The following is a 20,579-nucleotide window of genomic DNA, read 5'->3' as shown; positions in this document are numbered from 1 at the left end:
CTTTCCACATAAGTTATGGAGGTGTTATCTATTAAATAGTGTAAGGGCTATTTGCTGTGTTATTCATGAAGTCATGAGTAGAGTAAGTATGTTGCTCTGTATAATTTTCAGAACTGCTGGTTGTGCAGAAGGAATTACATACTGTTTAATTTCTAGGTGCTAATAATCTGATGCTAGGTGCCCTTTATTAGCACATTCAGTGACCTGTGACCTGCAAATTGTCTGATGAGTCTAGCATGCCCCAAAGCAGGGATCTAGTGCCAAGACAACTGGATGCAAGTTTGGATGCTCAAAAATTATCAAAACTAAGAGGCCACAGCAGTGTTCATGAGGAATGGGGCTGAAGGAGGATTCATCAATTAAAAGATCCTAGCCTCTTAGCCAGCCGTCTCCCTTCACAGTTATCACACCCAGCACTAACCCCACCACAATATTCAGCAAATAATTTGATGCAGAATGGGCACCAAACAAATTTTCGCTGGCCGCTGATGTTGAAAATCCAGCATCGATGTTCCTTGTGCATTGAGTGATGTGTTTATGGCATGAGTTAATTATGTAAATAAGCCACTTGCTCATTATCAGCTATGTCTTGTCGCATCTCTGCTTGTGACAGTTGGATTATCCGCTGTTCTCCACAGTATCATTATAGGGAGCACAGTGAAAGCTATGTTGTGGTGATTCTGCTCCTTTAGTAATGATATTGAATTGATGATGTGTATTTACAGGGCTATGGAGGGGAGGAAAAAGTGTACATTGCTACTCAGGGACCAACTGTGAACACAGTGTCGGATTTTTGGACAATGATTTGGCAGGAGCGGTCAACCATTGTTGTCATGATCACAAACCTAGAGGAGAGGAATGAGGTACTGTTACATCTGTCAGCAACATGGACTCTTCAAGCATTTATTTTTGAATAGAGGGTTTGGATTGGTTGAGACAGTCAGCACGAATCTGAACATATTTTTACACTAATTTATTTTTACCTTCTACTTTCAAACATCCTATTTTGAAGCTGCTGACTCTTACAGGATTAACATCCTACAGATCCTGGTTGCCGTCCAATACCTTAACTCCACGGAGTGCAAGGGACATCACCTACAGGTTTCCTGCAGGAAAGCCAGCATGATTGACAGGCTCAGTTACCAGTCAGGCGGGGAGCAGACTGGAGAAGGGCACAGGAACAGGCAGGTTTGTACACCAAACAGGCGTATGGAGTAGGGCGCGACCCAGGGTTCTGAGGAAATTGGTTCCAATTCTGAGGTGGCCGGGGGGGGGGGGGGGGGGGGGGGGGGGGGGGTAGGATCCGGATCCTAGGGTCCCAGGGGTAAAACACAAGGGGGGGGGCAGTCATGGGGTTAGCATGGACGGAAGGGGGACCATGGGAAGCAGAGGGTGGGAGGAGGCGTTTGGAAACCCCGGCTGGAGGAAGAGTGGGAGGTCACAGGACTCGGGGTAAGTGATCAGAAGCCGTGCGGTACGTTTGAAGTTGTGGAGGCATCAAAGACCTGGGATAACAGAGGTTTGAGATCTGAGGGAGAGCTGGTGGTTGACGGTGGGGTGGTCAGAAACGTTGCGGATGATTGATGGCCTCGGGTGGAGATCGGAGGCCTTGTGGAGGAAATCAGAAGGGTTGGGGTGGGTGTCCATTTAAAGTGGAGTGCCAAGCGTGTACACTGGATCAGGCAGCTTAGTGGAAAAGCATTTAGCTCCTGAGCCAGAAGCACATTGCCTCAATTTAGCTGGCAGATTTCCCGAAGCACATGAAACCCTGCTGATGAGTTAAATATCAAATTGCGCACATAAATGAGACTTGCATCCTCATTATAATATTTAGAAGCGCCCCTCTGCCTCCCAGGTGTGGGTTGGTTGTCTACACTCCACCCTGCCTCCATTAAAACTGGAAGTGGGTAGCTTCAAGGTAAATTGTAGCTGGGATTCAGACTTATAACATATTAACTGCCTCACCCAACCCAACCTCTCCCTGCGCGGTGAAAATTCTTCCCTATCATTCCACGTTTCCCCAGGGCATTCGGCAGCACCCTGGTCTCAATACTGATTTTATTAACTTCAGACCTTAGCTATGATTTTCATTTTCCCACATTTTAGCTTTAATTACAGACTTGCGCATTATCCAATGCATATGTGCATATTGAACATGTCGTATCAGGCTATGTGACATAGCAAGGGATCAAGTGGGAATAGAAAATAGTACCTGCCAAGTCAGTTGTGGACTGGACAAAGGCCTGTACATGGAGTTAATGTGGTGGATTCAAAATTATGTATGCAGCTGTTGAAGGTTCATCCAAAACGTACAGCTTTATTGAGAAAATGTGAACGTTACAGGCTGCGATATTAAACTACCCGTTTACCCTTGCAAGTGGCCAATCTGATGACATTACGCAATCGTTCTCTTAAAGTGCCTCTCTTCATTTACAACGCTGCTTGTAAAGAAACACCAAAAACACAACAAATACACACAACAGTTAGCTCATAGCTTGGGCTATGCCCTGTATGTGTGTGTTATCAATGGACACTGAATGTTCAACCATTAAGACTCAGAGGCCGGGATTCTCTGAGCCCATGCCGGGTCGGAGAATTGCCGGTGACGCGTGAAATTCACGCCATGCCGCTCCGACGCCGGGACACGATTCTCTGGCGACGGGAGAATTGATGCCAATCGCGCCCGGGCGGTCGACGCGGTGCAGGTCGATGCCGCTGAAAGAGGCCCCTGCGGTGATTCTCCGCGGTCGACCGGCCGAATTCCTGCTGATTTCTGCTGAGTCCCGCCGACATGGTTTCAATCTGGTACCACCCAGCAGAAGCTCAGATCAGACTCCGGGGGGGGGGGGGGGGGGGGGGGCGGGGGGGGTCCTCCACGGCATCCAGGCCCGCGATCGGGGGCTACCACTCGGCAGGCGACCGTGATCTGAAGATGGCCTACCTCCTTCTGAGCGGGCCCGCTGTAGGGCTCCGGCAAGTTGCGCGGCATGGAAACGGCCACCACGTGAATGCGCTGGCGCGGAGATGGCCGCCGCACGCACGTGCCGGCGCAGAGACAGACATCATGCGCATGCACGGACCCGCGCCGGCAGTGCAGGGCCGCATATCGGCTCCGGAGCTGCGTGGAGCACTCCGGCGCCGTGCTGGCCCCCTGAATCGCTGGGCCAGGAGGCCCGTTGACGCCAGCGTGCACCACTCCGGTGTTTACGTCAGTGTCAACACTTGGCCGGGATTTTGGAGAATCCCAGCTAGAATCTCTTCAGAGGCCTACTGAACATACAACCTGGTGGCAGCTCTTGTTAAAGCACAGAACCACAGAGAAGCCGGAGCTGAAATTCAAATGCCAGAAATTTAAAGGCACAGCATTCTGACCTGCATGAAAGCACTTGAAATGAAGACACAGAGGGAGATTGCTTGCACGAAATTCCACATCAGAATTGGAAGTAGAAAGGCAGAGAAAAATATTCCACTGTGCAGCTGAGGACTCCACAAGTTCTTGTGGTACTCCATTGCGCAAGCCCACAGATTGCAGAGTCAAACAGGGGTGAGCAAAAAAAAATTAGTTCTATGCCAGGGCTAGTTTCAAAAGCTTCAGTGCTGTAAAAAAAAAATGCCAGAGTAGACCTTTTCTGGAAGCACCATGGCCAGCCAGATTCAGAATCAGTGCCATGGAGCCAAGCTCATGAAAATCAGGTTTAAAAACTTCACCTAAAGCCAGGAATATTACAGCGAAGGCCCAGAATAGTTGATTGACTAAATTGATGTACAAAAGTAAAGACAAAGAAGTCAGAACCGGCACTAGATGGGGACCTGTCAAAATGTGAAGACGCTTTGACAAACTGGTTACTGTGGCACCATCTTTAAAACCCAGACAGCTTTCAAAGCTGTACTCCTCTGAACTTTAAGGCACTGATGGGCAACAAATCAACATTGCCAGACCAATTTGGGTTAATCCAAGGGCCAGACAAAAACCTAAATTATGGACTTGGTGCAAACAATTCTCAACATACAAGATCACTTCATGATTAGATAAGACAGAGGGCGCGATACTCAGGAAAAAAATTTGAAGTGTGGTAGCGAGCAGGGATTGCCACGAGCTTCCCGGCGCCCAGTGCAGCGAGGCTGGCAACGCACTTCAAAGTTATTTGGTCCACTTAACAAGGCCTCATGGGCTTCTCACCGCAAATGACTGCTCACCAGGTGATTCGCTGGGACCACGCTTGCCAGTCACCCGCTAACAACTCCGAGCAGCACTTCAGCTGCACTTGCTCAGCCAACTCTAGCCAGTTCACAACAATGGCGTAGAGGAGACCAGCCCCAAGATTCGGGGGTGCTAACCTAGGGAGGCCCCTGGATGCGGTGGAGGCCAGGTGGGATGTCCTGTTCCCCAGAGGGTCCCAAAGGGTGAGCCACAAGGCAGCCAGTGCTGCCTGGGACAAGGTGGCGTCAGCCATCAGCTCCGGGAGTGTGACCAGGACTGGACTTCAGTGTCGGAAAAAGGTCAACGACCATGGGCAGCACGGTAGCACAGTTGCTTCATAGCGCCAGGGTCCCAGGTTCGATTCCCGACTTGGGTCATTGTCTGTGCGGAGTCTGCACGTTCTCCCTCTGTCTGCGTGGGTTTCCTTCGGGTGCTCCGGTTTCCTCCCACAGTCCAAATAAATGAAAATCGCTTATTGTCACAAGTAGGTTTCAAATGAAGTTACTGTGAAAAACCCCTAGTTGCCACATTCGACGCATGTTCGGGGAGGCTGTACGGGAATTGAACCCGCGCTGCTGGTCTTGTTCTGCTTTACAAGCCAACTGTTTAGCCCACTGTGCTAAAAGATGTGCAGGTTAGGTGGATTGTCCATGCTAAATTGCCCTTAGTGTCCAAAAAGGTTAGGTGGGGTTACTGGGTTACGGGGATAGGATGGAGGTGTGGGGCTTAAGTGGGGTGCTCTTTCCAAGGGCTGTGCAGACTCGATGGACCAAACAGCCTCCTTCTGCTCTGTAAATTCTATGTTCCATGACCTAAACCGGGCAGCACGAATGAATAGACACCAATACGCCCCTCCCAAAGAGAACATTCGCGCCCCCTAACCCCCCCAGGTGACCCCCATCCCTCCCCCTTTGTCCCCTTCACACCCCCTCGCCCACCACTATAAGTGGTCTTAACAATGCCCTGTCTGGTCTCCTCAGGAAAGGTTCACTCACAATTGGCAGGAGAGGGCCCAGCTTGGGTGCCAGACATAAGAATCCTCACCTCCTTCAAGGAGAAGGCCCTGGTAGAAAGGTGCTGTTACAGAGGGGAAGGTAGGCAGGGGGTTTGGGTCTTCTGAACCTGATGTACTACCACTGGGCGGCGAATGTGGAGAAGGCGCAGAGCTGGGTCAGAGGGGTTGATTCCCAGTGGGTCAGAATGGAGGAGAGTTGGTGCAGGTGGTCAGGACTGAAAGCACTAGCAACAGCGCCGCTCCCAATAGCTCCAGGGAAATACTCAGGGACTCCAGTAATAATAGATTCATTGAAAATCTGGAGGCAGTTTCGCCAACACTTTGGGTTGGGGCAGGGTCAAGGGAAATGCTGATTCAGGGGAACCACAGATTTGAGCCAGGGAAGTGGGATGGAAATTTCCGGAAATGGGAAGAGAAAGGGATTAAGACGCTAAAAGATGTGTTTCTTAGGGGACGGTTTGCAGGATTGAGGGAGCTGGAAGCGAAGTATGGGCTGGAGCAGGGAGAAATGTTTAGATACATGCAGGTTCGAGATTTTGCCAGAAAGGAGATACAGACCTTCCCGGAGGAACCGGCCTCCACATTTCTGGAGGAGGTGCTGACGATAAGGGGATTGGAGAGGGGGGTGGTGTCAGCAGTGTATGGAGCTACTTTGGAAAAGGATAAGGCACCACTGGAAGGGATCAAAGCAAAGTGGGAGGAAGAGTTAGGAGAGGTTATTGAGGAGGGGGTCTGGTGTGAGGTGCTCCGGAGAGTAAATGCCTCCACCTCATGTGTGAGGTTGGGGCTGATACAGCTGAAGGTGGTGTACAGAGCACACCTCACGAGGGCGAGGATGAGCCGATTCTTTGAAGGAGTAGAAGATGTGTGTGAATGTTGCGGGGGCGGGGGGGTGGGGCGGTGGTGGTGGTGGTGGGGGGCGCTAATCACGTTCAAATGTTTTGGTCCTGTCCAAAGTTAGAGGACTACTGGAAGGAGGTTTATCGGGTAATTTCCAAGGTGGTGCATGTGAAACTGGACCTGGGTCCCTTTGAGGCCATATTCGGGGTGTCGGACCAGCCAGGGTTGGAAATGGGTGCGGAGGCAGATATCATAGCCTTCGCTTCGTTGATCGCCCGAAGGCGGATCCTGCTGGGATGGAGAGCGGCCTCTCCATCCTGTGCCCTGGCGTGGCAGGGGGAGCTGTTGGAATTCTTAACCCTTGAGAAGGTTAAGTTTGAACTGAGGGGAAGGACGGAGGGGTTCTACAATTCATGGGCATTATTCATTATGCACTTTCAAGAACTGGATAACATCGAACATTAGTTAGGGGGGATGGGTGGGAGGGTTGGGGGGGGGGGAGGGGGGCTGTGTGTATCAAGGCTGTGTGTATTAATGGGTAATCCCTGATTCCTTTTTGTCATTTGTTTATGTAAACATGTGGGCTAATGTTTAGGGGTTGGTGGGAGGATGGGATCGTTGTTATTGTTATAGGGATTGACATATTTGTTGCTGATTATTGTTTATTGTTGGTGGGTGTAAGTTTGGGAGAAAATGAGAAAAAGGAGGAGAATAAAAATATTTTTAAAAAAGGACTAGGCCCTGGAGGTGACTGATGTGGCCGAGGACAGCTAACGTGGAGGCTGGCGGATGCCGCGGAGGTGAGGAACCACCGGGTTCCACCCGGAAGCCCCGTCAAATGTGATTACTGATTGCCTTACTGACTAACCCGTTCCTCCCACTGGCCACATGTCCATTCTCCCGCAGGTACTCCAGCCAACGAAGCCGGCCCATCCCGAGCGGCCCCCTCTCATGACTCCGAGGAGGACACCTCGGAGGGGAGCTCCGAGGATGCAACCGTTAAAGTTGCGGCACAGCTGTAATCCCCACCCTCCACCAGCGCAGATGCACACACCTCAGCGGGAAATATTAGTGGTCAGGAGTCGAGGGGACAAACTAGTGAGCGCCGCACTGCTGATGATGCACATCTGGTGGAGGCAGGAACACCAAGCGAAACAGCAGGCGGAGGTCTGCTGGATCCCAGGATTCAGCTGTGTCCCAGCTGATGCTGAGCCTCTGGAAGTGGGTTACCCGGAGCTCATGCAGACGATCGGGTGCGGGCGGGTTGTTCAGAGGGAGAAGTCAGCATCGCTCCAGCAGATTCATAGCCACTTGGAGGTGCCACAGAGGCCATGGGCGCAGGATATGGCACCGACAATGAGTGGCACTGCGAGGGTGGCGACCTGGTGCACGTCATCGGCACCATGAGTGAAGGCGTCAAAGGCATCGCGCAGAGGCAATGCTAAGCATGTTCCAGTCACTGAGGAGCATCGCTGACGGTGTCGACATCATGGTGCAGACATTGGGAAACCGCTAGGGCTGGCATGTAAACACGATCCAGGGTTAGCATGGTGGTGGCCCAAGCGGTTTCCCTCACAGTGCCTCCCCCCAATCCCCCCTCAAGGCCGCCCACCCTGCGGAGGGTTCCCCCACCGCTAGTCAAGGATCACCCACCTCCCACCAAGCACTAGGGTGGCATGCCCAGCACCTCCAGGCTCTTTGCCTGCGAGCAAAGATGGCTTCTCCCTTCCTTGGCTCCCCACAGAAGCCCTTCCACCAGGTTCACGTTTTGCAAAGGGAGTACTAATCGGCGCCAGCGTGACCACTTGCTGGGGAGGTCGTTGAATGAAGGGAGACCATTGGATATGGGGTGGCTCCCGTTAATTGTATGGAAATGAGGCTTAAGTGGTGATAATTGTTCTCTCGCCAAATCCTGATTTTGCCTATGGAAGCAGGCTGGTTGCATTGCAAAGTGGCGCCCGGCGAGGATTTTGTTTTGGGTCTCTCCCACTATTCACCGGCTTCATTGCGCTTGAGTGAGAGCGCAACGAGGCCGGAGAATCACACAAGTGAATACATAACTTTATTCAGTCAATTCAATTATATTATTGCAAGGCAAAGAATAAATGATTCCTGAGATAAATTTGATGAGGTTCTAAAATCATTTGACACATATTTTAATCTAAGAAGCAACAACATTTAAGAGAAGTCAAAATTCAACAAACATGTCAAACAGTCTGGAGAACCGGTTGACTCTTATATAAACAAATTGTACAGATTAGCTGAAGGCTACAGTGAACTTCAGTCTCATAAGGGACAGAATCTTTGTTGGAGTGGCTCATGATGTTATTTCAGACATTCTAAGGCCAAGGAAGATCTAACTCTAGAAAAGGCTGTCCAAATAGTCAGGCAGTCTGCCAACAGAACCAAACCATTTTGTGGGGCAAAGGTAAGCCTTGGTACAGAGCAATGCCAACTGTCCAGCTAGTAAAGCAACAAAGAAGAAGAGAGACTTCAGGCCAAGAAAGGTATAATCCAAACCAACCACAAGAGGGTGGGTGACTGCATCAGCTGTGGAGCCAATCAACCTCAGCATTGTGGAGAGCAATGTTTAGCCATCTCAGTGCAGTGTTTCAACTGCAGCCACCTGGGACACTTCAAAGCTAAGACGCCCAGGCAGGTGGAAAGGTCCAAGACAATGCATGAGATTGAGGTACGACACCAGGAAAATACCCAACCATGCTCCTTGGGTGAGGTCTAGCATCCTGGATTCTCTTTTTGGAATGCAGACCTCTCAGTAAATGGTCTCCTCACCAATTTCAAATTAGACACGGGAGCCAGTGTTATGGACAAGGGTCCACAATGCCTGATGCCACCCAAGACATAGTTATATGGAGCAGGTGGCATCAAACTCACAGTCAAAGGTACATTGCAGGTAACATTCCATTACAAAGATAAACAAATCCTGGAGGCATGATTTGCAGTTCACAATCGAGAGTTTTCCCTTTTTAAATAGAAAAGCCAGTGTTGACCTCGACCTTCTTCAAAAAATTGGCTCAGACAACCAGCAAGAGTCTGGTTCCAAGTCAAAAAGGTTTTCCAAACTCTGGATTTTGTTTTGTTCATTTATGGGATGTGGGCGACGCTGGTTAGGCCAGAATGTATTGCCCATCCCTAGTTGCCCTTCAGAAGGTGGTGGCGGGATGCCTTCTTGAACCGCTGCAGTCCTTCAGGTGTAGGTATACCCATTGTGCTGTTAGGGAGTGAGAGCCAGGATTTTGTCCCAGCGTCAGCGAAGGAAAGGCGATACATTTCCAAGTCAGGGTGGTGAATGATTTGGAGAGGAACTTCCAGGTGGTGGGGTTCCTAGGTATCTGCTGCTCTTGTCCTTCTAGATAGTAGTGGTCATGGGTTTGGAATGTGCTGACTAAGGAACCTTGGTGAGTTATTGCAGTGCATCTTGTAGGTGGTACACATGGCTGCCACTGTTCAGCGGTGGTGGAGGCTTCAAATGTTTATGGAAGGAGGAGCAATCAAACGGGCTGCTTTGTCCTGGATGGTGTCAAGATTCTGGAGTGTTGTTGGAGCTGCACTCATCTAGACAAGTGGAGTGTATTCCATTACCTCCTGACTTATGCCTTGTAGATGGTTGATAGGCTTTGGGGGGGGTCAGGAGGGGCATTACTCGCCATAGGATCCTAGCCTTAAACATCCCCACTTCTGACATTATGGTGAAAGGTAGGTCATTTATGAAACAGCTGAAGATGGTTGGGTCTCGGACTCTACCCTGAGGAACTCCTGCAGTGATGTCATGGAGCTGAGATGATTAACCTCCAACACCACAACCACCTTCCTTTGTGCCAGGTATGGCTCTAACCAACGGAGAGTTCCCACCACCGCCCCCCCCCCCCCCTCTCGATTCCCATTGGCTACAGTTTAGCTAGTGTTCCTTGATGCCATACTCAGTCAAATGCTGCATTGATGTCAAAGGCAGTCACCCTCACCTCACCTCTGGCATTGAGCGCTTTTGTCCATGTTTGAACAAGGCTGTAAGAGGTCAGGAGCTGAGTGACCCTGGGGGAATCCAAACTGAGCGTCCATGAGCAGGTTATTGCCAAGTAAGTGCCACTTGATAGCACTGTTGATGACTCCTTCCATCACTTTGCTGATGATGAACAGTAGACTGATTGGCTGGATTGGATTTGTCCTGTTTCTTGTATACAAGACACGCCTGGGCAATGTTCTACATTGCCGGGTAGATGCCAGTGTTGTAGCTGTACTGGAACAGCTTGGCAGCAAATTCTGGAACACAAGTCTTCAGTACTATTGCCGGAATATTCTCAGGGCCCATAGCCATTGCAGTGTCCAGTGTTTCAGCTGCTTCTTGATATCATGTGGAGTGAATAGTATTGGGTGAAAACTGACACCTGTGATGCTGGGAACCTCCGGAGGAGACCAAGATGGATCATCACCCGGCACTTCTGGCTGAAGATTGTTGCAAATACCTCAGCCTTGTCTTTTGCACATGTATGTTGGGCTCCTCCACCATTGAGGATGGGGATATTTGTGGAGCCTCCCCCCCCCCCCCCCCCCCCCCCCCCCCCCCCCCCCCCCCTCAGTGAGTTGTTTAATCATCCACCACCATTCGTGGTTGGATGTGGCAGGACTGCAGAGCTTAGACTGATGCCTAGGTTGTGGAATCACTTAACTCTGTCTATTACTTGCTGTTTATGTTTGGCACACAAGTAGTCCTGTGATGCTGCTTCACCAGGTTGACACCTCATTTTTCGGTATGCCTGGGTGTTGCTCTTGGCATGCTCTCCTGCACTCCTCATTGAACCAGGGTTGGTCCCCTGGCTTGGTAGTAATGGTAGAGTGTTGGATATGCCGGGCCATGTGATTGGCTGATTGAAGACCACATAAAGTATTACATTAAGGGAGGATGCCAAGCCCATGTGCCTGTTTGCAGCACAGAAAATACCACCCTGCTCATGAAGTAAGGGCAATAACAATTGGACTCAGCCAACCAAATGGTGTTCCGGAATGCTCCCAATTCCAAAGTCAAACACGCCTATCTGTGTCGACACATCTCAACAAGGCAATGGCAAGAGAAGTTCATCCAGTTGCCTTGATGGACGACAGCCTGACCAAGCTCTCCAAAAGTAGTGCTTTCACAGCAGCTTCTTACAACTTCCAGCATGGTAGCATTGTGGATGGCACAATGGCTTCACAGCTCCAGGGTCCCAGGTTCGATTCCGGCTTGGGTCACTGTCTGTGCAGAGTCTGCACATCCTCTCCGTGTGTGCGTGGGTTTCCTCCGGGTGCTCCGGTTTCCTCCCACAGTCCAAAGATGTGCAGGTTAGGTGGATTGGCGATAAATTGCCCTAAGTGTCCAAAATTGCCCTTAGTGTTGGGTGGGGTTACTGGGTTATTGGGATAGGGTGGAGGTGTTGACCTTGGGTAGGGTGCTCTTTCCAAGAGCCGGTGCAGACTCGATGGGCCGAATGGCCTCCTGCACTGTAAATTCTATGATAATTAGACAAGACATCCAGATTGCAGACTACCTTCATCATCCCTTTGGCAAATCCTGTTTGAACTGATTGCCATTCGGCATTACGTTGGCACCAGAGACTTTTCAGTGCACAATTTTGGTCAATTTGCAAGGCTTGGAAAGTGTAACCTGCCATATGGATGATGTTTTAGTCCATGGCATAACCATGAAGGAACATGACAGGAGGCTCATAGCTTTCCTAGAATGCTTTCAGGAAGCTGGGTTGACACTAAGCAAGAAATTAGAGTTCTCTTCGACTGATATTCGATTCTTAGGATGCACTGACAGCAGAAAAGGCATCACAGCCGACCAACACAAAAAAAGCTATCAATGAGATCCCATCCACACCATCTATTCCAGATCTCCAGAGATTCCTGGGTATGGTGACCCAGTTGGTGAAACTTCTACCAAACCTGGTGGAGGTCAAATAATGCTGTGGCACCCTCTTAAAAAAGGCCAAGTAGGGTGCTGGGATGTGCACTAGGAGCAAACATTGGTCACATCGCAGCCATGCTATTCCCATCCAATATCCTGGCTCATTATGACCTACCTTGCCCACTACTGTTAGGTGAATTGGACATTCTGAATTCTCCCTCAATGTACCCAAACAGGTGCAGGGGGGATTTGCACAGTTACTTAATTGTAGTGTTAATGTAAGCCTACTTGTGACACTGATAAAGATTATTATAGCAGCAGATCATCGGTCACATACCTCAGGGCAATGTTATTTCAGGAACAGCTGGGTGGATGTCACCGACCAACATATTACACACCTAGAGAACTGTCAGACACAAAGATACGATGTACCATTAAAAAGCTCTCGCAGTTATGTGAAGCTGCGAGAAGTTCTCGGACTACATTATCGACCTAAAAGCCAGCACTGAAACAAATCATAAGACACTGGTCTGACTGTTAGACAGGAAGGAACTTGCAAAGATGCCCCTAAGGAATTCAGAAATTCCTTTGTGTCTCATGAGATTCACAAATGGGACAGTGTATGTTGGATTGGATTTGGATTTTGTTTATTGTCACGTGTGCCAAGGTACAGTGAAAAGTATTTTTCTGTGAGCAGCTGAGCAGATCATTAAGTACATGAAAATAAAAGAAAATACATAAGAGGGCAACACAAGGTATACAATGTAACTACATAACAACGGCATTGGGAGAAGCATACAGGGGCGTAGTGCTAATCAGGTCAGTCCATAAGAGGGTCGTTTAGGAGTCTGGTAACAGCGTGGAAGAAGCTGTTTTTGAGTCTAGTCGTGTGTGCTCTCAGACTTTTGTATCTCCTGCCCGATGGAAGAAGTTGGAAAAGTGAGTAAGCCGGGTGGGAAGGATCCTTGATTATGCTGCCCGCTTTCCCCAGGCAGCGGGAAGTGTAAATGGAGTCAATGGATGGGAGGCGGGTTTGTGTGATGGACTGGGCTGTGTTCACGACTCTCAGAAGTTTCTTGCGGTCTTGGACCGAGCAGTTGCCATACCAGGCTGTGATGCAGCCAGATAGGATGCTTTCTATGGTGCATCTGTAAAAGTTGGTAAGAGTTAATGTGGGCATGCTAAATTTCCTTAGTTTCCTGAGGAAGTATGTTCAACGGAAACATCAAGCTCAAAGGGAAAGGTAGATTAACCGTGGTTAACAAAATACATTAATGTTTGCATTACCTTTAAAAAATGGCTGATGAGGATGCCAGAAAAATTGGTAAGCTTGAGGATTGGGGGAAATTTATGTTCTTGATGGTTCATGAAGAGGAAAAGATTAGCTCGGACAAATGAGCTCCAAAGAGAATTTAAAGTGGAGAACTGGGAAATGGCAGAAAAAGAAATGGCAGAAAAAAATAAAAGTTATTTTATGTTTGTCTTCACACAACATACAGAAAATCTCCCAGAAATGTTTTTTTAAAAAAATTTTTATTAGGGTATTTGCAAGTTTTTATGATAACAATAACAGCGACATAAACATGGTACAATAAACATTTTTCACCCCCATCATAATCTTTACACACCCCAACCATAAAACAACAGTCCGTTCCTCTCTCCCCCACCCCCAACACCCCCTTTGGAATTCTGCTTCTTCTGACATTTTAATTTTCTCCAATAAAGTCAACAAACGGCTGCCACCTCCAGGTGAACCCTACCATTGATCCTCTTAAGGCGAACTTTATTTTCTCAAGACTGAGAAACCCAGCCATGTCTCTAACCCAGGTCTCTACACTCTGGTTACCCTCCACATTAATAAGATCCATCTCCGGGCTACCAGGGAGGCAAAGGCCAAAATGTCGGCCTCTTTCGCCCCCTGAGCTCCCAGCTCTTCTGACACGCCAAAGACCGCCACCCCCGGACTCTGCACCACCTGTGTTTTGAGTACCGTGGACATTGCGTGAGCAAAACCCTGCCAAAACCCTCTAAGCTTCGGGTATGCCCAAAACATGTGGACATGATTTAATCTCCCAGAAATGTTAGTCAACCAAGGGACATGTGAAACTGAGGAAATTGGTATCAATAAAGAGGTGGTACTTGGAAAATTTAACTGGATTGAATCCAGTTGATAAATCCCCTGGACCAAATGAACTTCATTTAGAGTTTTGAAGGAGGTAGCTGGAAAGATAGTGGATGCCTTGGTGGTTATCTTTCAAAATTCTTCAGATTCTGGAGAGGTTCCTGTGGATTGCAAAATAGCAAATGTAGCTCCACTATTTAAGGAGGGAGGAAGAAAGAGAATGGAGAACTAGAGGCCTGTTAGATTGAGGTCAGTAGTAGGGAAAATGTTAAAATCTATTATTAAGGACATTTAAAAAGGAATGGTGAAATTGGGTAGTTAACATGGATTTATAAAAGGGAAATTATGTTTGACAAAAGGAGATTTTTGAGGATGTTACATGGAGGATAGATAAAAGAAAACCAGTGCGTGCGATTATCTGAATTGCATTTTCAAGGACTTTTGTTAAGGTCCCACACAGGTGTTTAATAAAGAAAATTAGAGTGCATGGGATTGGGAGAAACATACTAGTATGGATTAAGAATGGTTATCAGACAAAAGAAAGCAGTGAGGAATAAATGTACCATTCTCAGGACGATAGGTTGTTACCGGCGGGGTACCGCAAAGATCTGTGCTAGATTCCAGTTGTTTGCAATCTTTTTAATAATTTGGATTTTAAAAAATTTATTCATGGATTGGCTTGGCTCACACTTATTGCCCATCTCCAATTGCCCTGAACAAGTTAAGTCACCTTCTTGAATCGCTACAGTCCGGGGACCGATTGCAATATCTCTGAATTTGCTGATAACACCAAACTAAGTGGGAATGTAAATTGTAAAGAGGAGGCTTGTAAGGAGTAAATTTGTAAATTGTAAGGAGGCTTCAAGACGAGTTAGACAGGCTAAGTGAATGGCCATAGAACAGGCTTGACCAAACTTTTCACTTCGGCGGTAACACTAGGCACAACATTAAATGTGAATTTCCAAATAAACTTGAGTACGACAAAAATAAGCAACTTGCTGAGCAAAAATAAAGCAAGGTCAAAGAAATCAATTGATAATTAAAGACTAATTAATAAAGATCTCCATTAGTGTAGGAGAAGTACAAGCTGTGATTCTCCGGCCTCCTTACGCTCTCGCTCAAGTGAAATGAGGCTGGTGAATAGCAGGAGAGGTCAAAAAATGAGAACCGTACCAAGTGCCAAACAGTTTGTGATGAAACAGGCCGCTCCCGTAGGCGAGATGGGCCTGCGCCTTCGACTGGAAGACCTGCGGCTGGAGGTCCTGTTGGAGAATGGACATGTGGTCAGTGGGAGGGATGGGTCAGTCAGTAAGGCAATAACAACTCAGGTTTGACAGGTCCTCCGGGTGGAGCCTGGTAGTTGCTCAACTTTGCGTTTAGCAGCCTCCCCACACTTTGTTGTGAGCTGGCTGGGGTTGGCTGAGCAAGTGCAGTTTCAGTGCTGCTCCATCTTGTTAGTGGGGGGCTGGCGAACGCGGTGCCGGCTAATCAGCTGGAGAGCCTTCATTTGCAGCAAGAAGCCGTGTGGCCTTGTTAAGTGGACCAATTAACTTTGAATTGCGTTGGCGATCTCGCTAGGCTGAGCGCCGGGAAGCTCGCGGCAATTCCCGCTCGCTACAACACTTAGAAATCTTTCTGGACAATTGTGCCTACAGAATCCGTTTGTCTGGCTCATTCCCAATCTATTGATGCTCACTCACCTTCGCTGGCTGTGAGTAGGTAGGATTGTGTTGGTGTATGGGAGAGTCCTAAAACTGAGAGTGAGCACGACACACACCCACCTTCCCTCACTCTCCCACACATGCATTCTCACTTACACGCACTCTCTCATTCCCACACAAACACACACGCACTCTCTCACTAAATTACATCTCTCTCTCCCACACTTTTCATCCTCACCATGCACCTCCTACACCTCCGCTCGCATCATTTCATCCATTCTTTTCTGGCTCAGCAATACGTCTCTCCATCTACCTGGACCAACATGGAGTGAGTCTCTTCTACCCCAAGCAGCACAGCCCGATTCAGGCTGGAGCAAGTCTCTCCTTCCCCCACCCAGCCCATCCCATCCGTGAGACTCTCGAGAAGACAATACTGGGCAACCTAGGCTCGTGAATGGGCCGAATGAGTGGGTCTCAAGATTGAAATCAGACTTGTTAACTAACCATGAACACAGGAATAAGATTAAATACATTAAGTACACACCGGATATTTCATAACAAGTTCCAGCAAATGCTTAATTATTTATATATTAATAGAACTATCAACCTCAAATGGTAAAAAAGAAAATATTTACACTTTGACGCAGATGGATCACACAGCTCTCTCAGTCAATGTTGTGTGCAATCAGCACAGACCTCACTTCACTTGGCCTTGCTTTACGTGCGTATCACTTCAATTATGCGGGTAGGAAAAAAATCTATACAGCAGAAATAAGGGGAATGTGGCAACCCTGTGCATAGGCAACGGTCAACAAAATGTCTCAAGGGCTGCATTCATATCCCAGATGGGCCGCATGCCCATCACTGCCATAAAGCAGAGATTGAGTAACCCCATCAGCAGCAAACGGGGGAGAGGAAAAGTCTGTGATTCAAGGAGAAGTTTCTTTAAGTATCTCCTCCACCTACAGGCATTTTGAAAACTACCTCAGGGGGCCACACTGGGGGTCTTTGCTGGCCGCATATAGTCCATGGACAAGAAGTTGGATACTCTTGGGCTAGAAAATGACAGGTGGAATATAATGTAACTGTGGTGAATGTAACTTAGTAATTCACACTGTATTTACCAATACCATTGTAAGTGCAGTAGCATTATCTGACCACTAGGGGGAGTAGCTCTGGGAATGCTCAGGAGTTTGTACAGGGCTCCAACTTTGGCTCCGCCCACTACTCCTCCCCTTGGACTACTGTTTAAATACCCTTGTCCAGAGCCAGCCTGCAGTTCATCGAGAGTTCAACGGGTAACAGGCTGGCTCTGTAGTAAGTAGATTAAAACCACTGTTCATATCTTAAAGCACGTGTCTAGTGAATTGATGGTTCCAGCAATTTAATCTACTTAAGAACAGTCAGGATCAATCATGGAATCAGCCGTCAAGCCTGGAACTCGACCCACATGATGCAGAGGCAAAATAAATCTTCTCCCACTGGCTGCAGTGCTTTAAGGCCTACCTGGCAGAAGCGAGCACAGCCGAAACAACAGAGGAACAGAAGTTGAGTCTACTGCACGCGAGGGTGAGCCACAGAATCTCTACGCAACTAAACTCGACCGGTTCATATACTGCAGCGCTAGCGATACTCGATAAGATGTATGTAAGGCCCATTACCGAAGTTTACGCATGCCATGTGTTCACGACTCGCCACCAGCGGCCTACAGAATCACTCGCCGAATTTTTAAGAGAGCTCAATAATCTATCAAATGACTGTAACAAACAAGCGGTTACCGCGGCTGAACATAGAGAACTTGCTGTACGCGATGTTTTTGTAGCGGGTCTCAGGTCTAATTAGGTGCGCCAATGGCTGCTGGAAAAGGGGGCCCAAGACTTATAAACAACTGCGGAAATTGCTACCACGATGGAGGTCTCCTTCCGCAGCCTCACCTCGTTCCCCGCGGACCCCGCGGCCCAATCATGGGCCCCCGACCAGCGACTCCCCCAGGCCTGTGCCACGCGGCTGCCCAGCCACCATGCTGCCCCAGCCAGCCACTATGCTGCTCCAGCCAGCCACTATGCTGCTCCAGCCTGCCATTTCTGCGGCCAGAATCAGCACCTGCGGCAGCACTGCCCGGCCCGCAACGCGACCTGCAGCAGCTGCGGGCGGAAAGGCCACTACCCAAGAGTGTGCCTCGCAAAAAGGGCCCCAGCTTCCAACTCCCCAGCGGCACGAAGTAATCGCTTCCCACACCCGCAGGCCCGAAACGCTGCGGCCTATGCCCCGATACCGCCCCCTCCCGCAACGTGCGATCCATGGGGGCCACCATCTTGGCAAACCTCCACCACGCGGCCGGCCACGTGCGACTAATGGGGGCCGCCATCTTAGCAAACCTCCACCACACGGCCGGCCACGTGCGACTCATGGGGGCCGCCATCTTGGACGCCATCCTCCTCGCCGCCCACCACGTGCGATCCACGGGCCTGACCTGCATCTCCACGCTCGGACAACTCATCGGAAGAGTACGACCTCCTCGGGCACTCGTCACGCGGCCCGCAACTCGGCGCAGTCACCCTGGATCAATCACGCCCGAAGCATCTGCGAAATTCGATGACAGAGGTCCAAATCAACGGGTACAACACGCCATGCCTTTTCGACTCCGGGAGCACTGAGAGCTTCATACACCCAGACCTGGTAAGACGCTGTTCGCTCCCCGTTTTCCCCGTGCGGCCAACTATCTCGCTCGCATCAGGCTCCCATTCTGTCCAGATCCAGGGGCGCACCACCGCGACACTCACAATCCGAGGCGCTAGCTACTCAAAATTTCAACTCTACATTTTGCCCGACCTCTGCGCGCCACTCTTATTAGGCCTAGATTTTCAGTGTAACCTTAAGAGCCTCACCCTCAGCTTCAGTGGGCCCCTGTCCCCACGCACTATCAGCAGCCTCGCTACGCTGCAAATCTCCACCCCTCCTCTCTTCGCCAATCTCACAAAGGACTGTAAACCCGTAGCCACTCGTAGCAGGCGATACAGCCTGCAGGATAGGGTATTTATCAGAGCGGAGGTCCGAAGGCTTCTCAGTGAGGGGATTATAGAGGCCAGCAATAGTCTTTGGAGAGCTCAGGTGGTGGTCGTTAAGACCGGGGAAAAATTCCGCATGGTTGTCAACTATAGTCAGACCATAAATAGATTTACGCTCCTCGACGCGTATCCCCTCCCCAGGATTGCAGACATGGTAAATCAGATCGCCCAGTATCGGCTCTTTTCCACGGTGGATCTGAAGTCTGCATACCACCAGCTCCCAATCCGCCCGGAGGACCGCCACTACACGGCATTCGAGGCCGATGGCCGCCTCTTCCATTTCCTCCGGGTCCCCTTCGGCGTCACTAACGGAGTCTCGGTGTTCCAACGAGCAATGGACCGAATGGTGGACCAGTACGGGCTGCGGGCCACGTTTCCGTACTTGGACAATGTCACCATCTGCAGCTATGACCAGCAGGACCACGACGACAACCTCCACCGTTTTTTTCCAGACGGCACAGAAATTAAACATCACCGACAACAAAGAGAAATGTGTTTTTCGCACAAACAGACTGGCAATCCTCGGCTACATCGTGGAAAACGGAGTCCTGGGCCCAGACCCGGACCGTATGCTCCCCCTCCCCCATTGCCCCAAGGCCCTCAAACGGTGCTTGGGCTTCTTCTCCTACTACGCCCAGTGGGTCCCTCAATATGCGGACAAAGCCCGCCCACTCTTTAAGGCCACACGATTTCCCCTGTCAGCTAAGGCATGCCAGGCCTTCAACTGCATCAAGGAGGACATCGCCAAAGCGGCCATGCGGGCGGTGGATGAATCCACCCCCTTTCAGGTTGAGAGCGACGCCTCTGTGGTAGCTCTAGCAGCCACACTAAATCAGGCAAGGAGACCAGTCGCATTTTTCTCCCGTACCCTCTCCGCTTCAGAACTCCGACACTCCTCAGTCGAGAAAAAAGCACAAGCCATTGTGGAGGCTATTCGTTACTGGAGGCACTACCTCACAGGTAGGAGGTTCACCCTCATCACCGACCAAAGATCGGTTGCCTTTATGTTTGATAACTCGCAAAGGGGCAAAATAAAAAATGATAACATTCTTCAGTGGAGGATCGAACTCTCCACCTATAGCTACGATATTAAGTATCGACCGGGGAAGCTCAACGAGCCTCCGGATGCCCTATCCCGCGGGACATGCGCCAGCGCGCAGATTGACCAACTGAAAGTCATCCACAACGACCTCTGCCACCCGGGGGTCACCCAGCTCGCCCACTACATCAGAGCCCGAAACCTGCCTTTCTCCAACGAGGAGGTAAAAGCGGTCACCAGGGACTGCCCGATCTGTGCGGAGTGCAAACCGCACTTCTATAGACCAGACAGGGCCCACCTGGTCAAGGCTTCTAGGCCCTTTGAATGCCTCGCGATTGATTTCAAAGGGCCACTCCCCTCAACTAACAAGAACGTTTACTTTCTAAACGTCGTAGATGAGTTCTCCCGTTTCCCATTTGCTATCCCGTGCCCCGACATGACCTCCCACACAGTCATTAGGGCCCTGCATAGCATCTTCACTCTGTTTGGTTTCCCCAGCTACGTACACAGCGACCGGGGTTCGTCCTTCATGAGCGACGAGCTGCGTCAGTACCTGCTCGACAAGGGCATTGCCTCGAGCAGGACTACCAGCTACAACCCCAGGGGGAACGGGCAGGTGGAGAGGGAGAACGCGACGGTCTGGAAGACCATCCTACTGACCCTCCGGTCTAGAAAGCTCCAAGTCTCCCACTGGCAGGAAGTCCTCCCAGACGCGCTCCACGCTATTA

General features: G+C 49.7%; 1 protein-coding gene across 2 annotated transcripts in view; it reads left to right on the top strand.

Moving 5' to 3' along the window:
* Positions 1–20,579, top strand: part of ptpn5 (protein tyrosine phosphatase non-receptor type 5) — a 271,921-nt gene that overhangs the window by 218,361 nt on the left and 32,981 nt on the right. For both annotated transcript variants that reach the window (XM_038807521.1, XM_038807520.1), the window contains exon 9: positions 726–863. In XM_038807521.1, coding sequence (XP_038663449.1) covers positions 726–863 — 138 coding nt within the window. The remainder of the gene's footprint in view (positions 1–725; positions 864–20,579) is intronic.

Source organism: Scyliorhinus canicula, chromosome 9 (genome assembly GCF_902713615.1).
Source record: "Scyliorhinus canicula chromosome 9, sScyCan1.1, whole genome shotgun sequence".
In the NCBI taxonomy this organism is placed as follows: Eukaryota; Metazoa; Chordata; class Chondrichthyes; order Carcharhiniformes; family Scyliorhinidae; genus Scyliorhinus; species Scyliorhinus canicula.
Note: the sequence above shows the minus strand (reverse complement) of the source record. Positions and strands in the feature narration are given on the sequence as shown.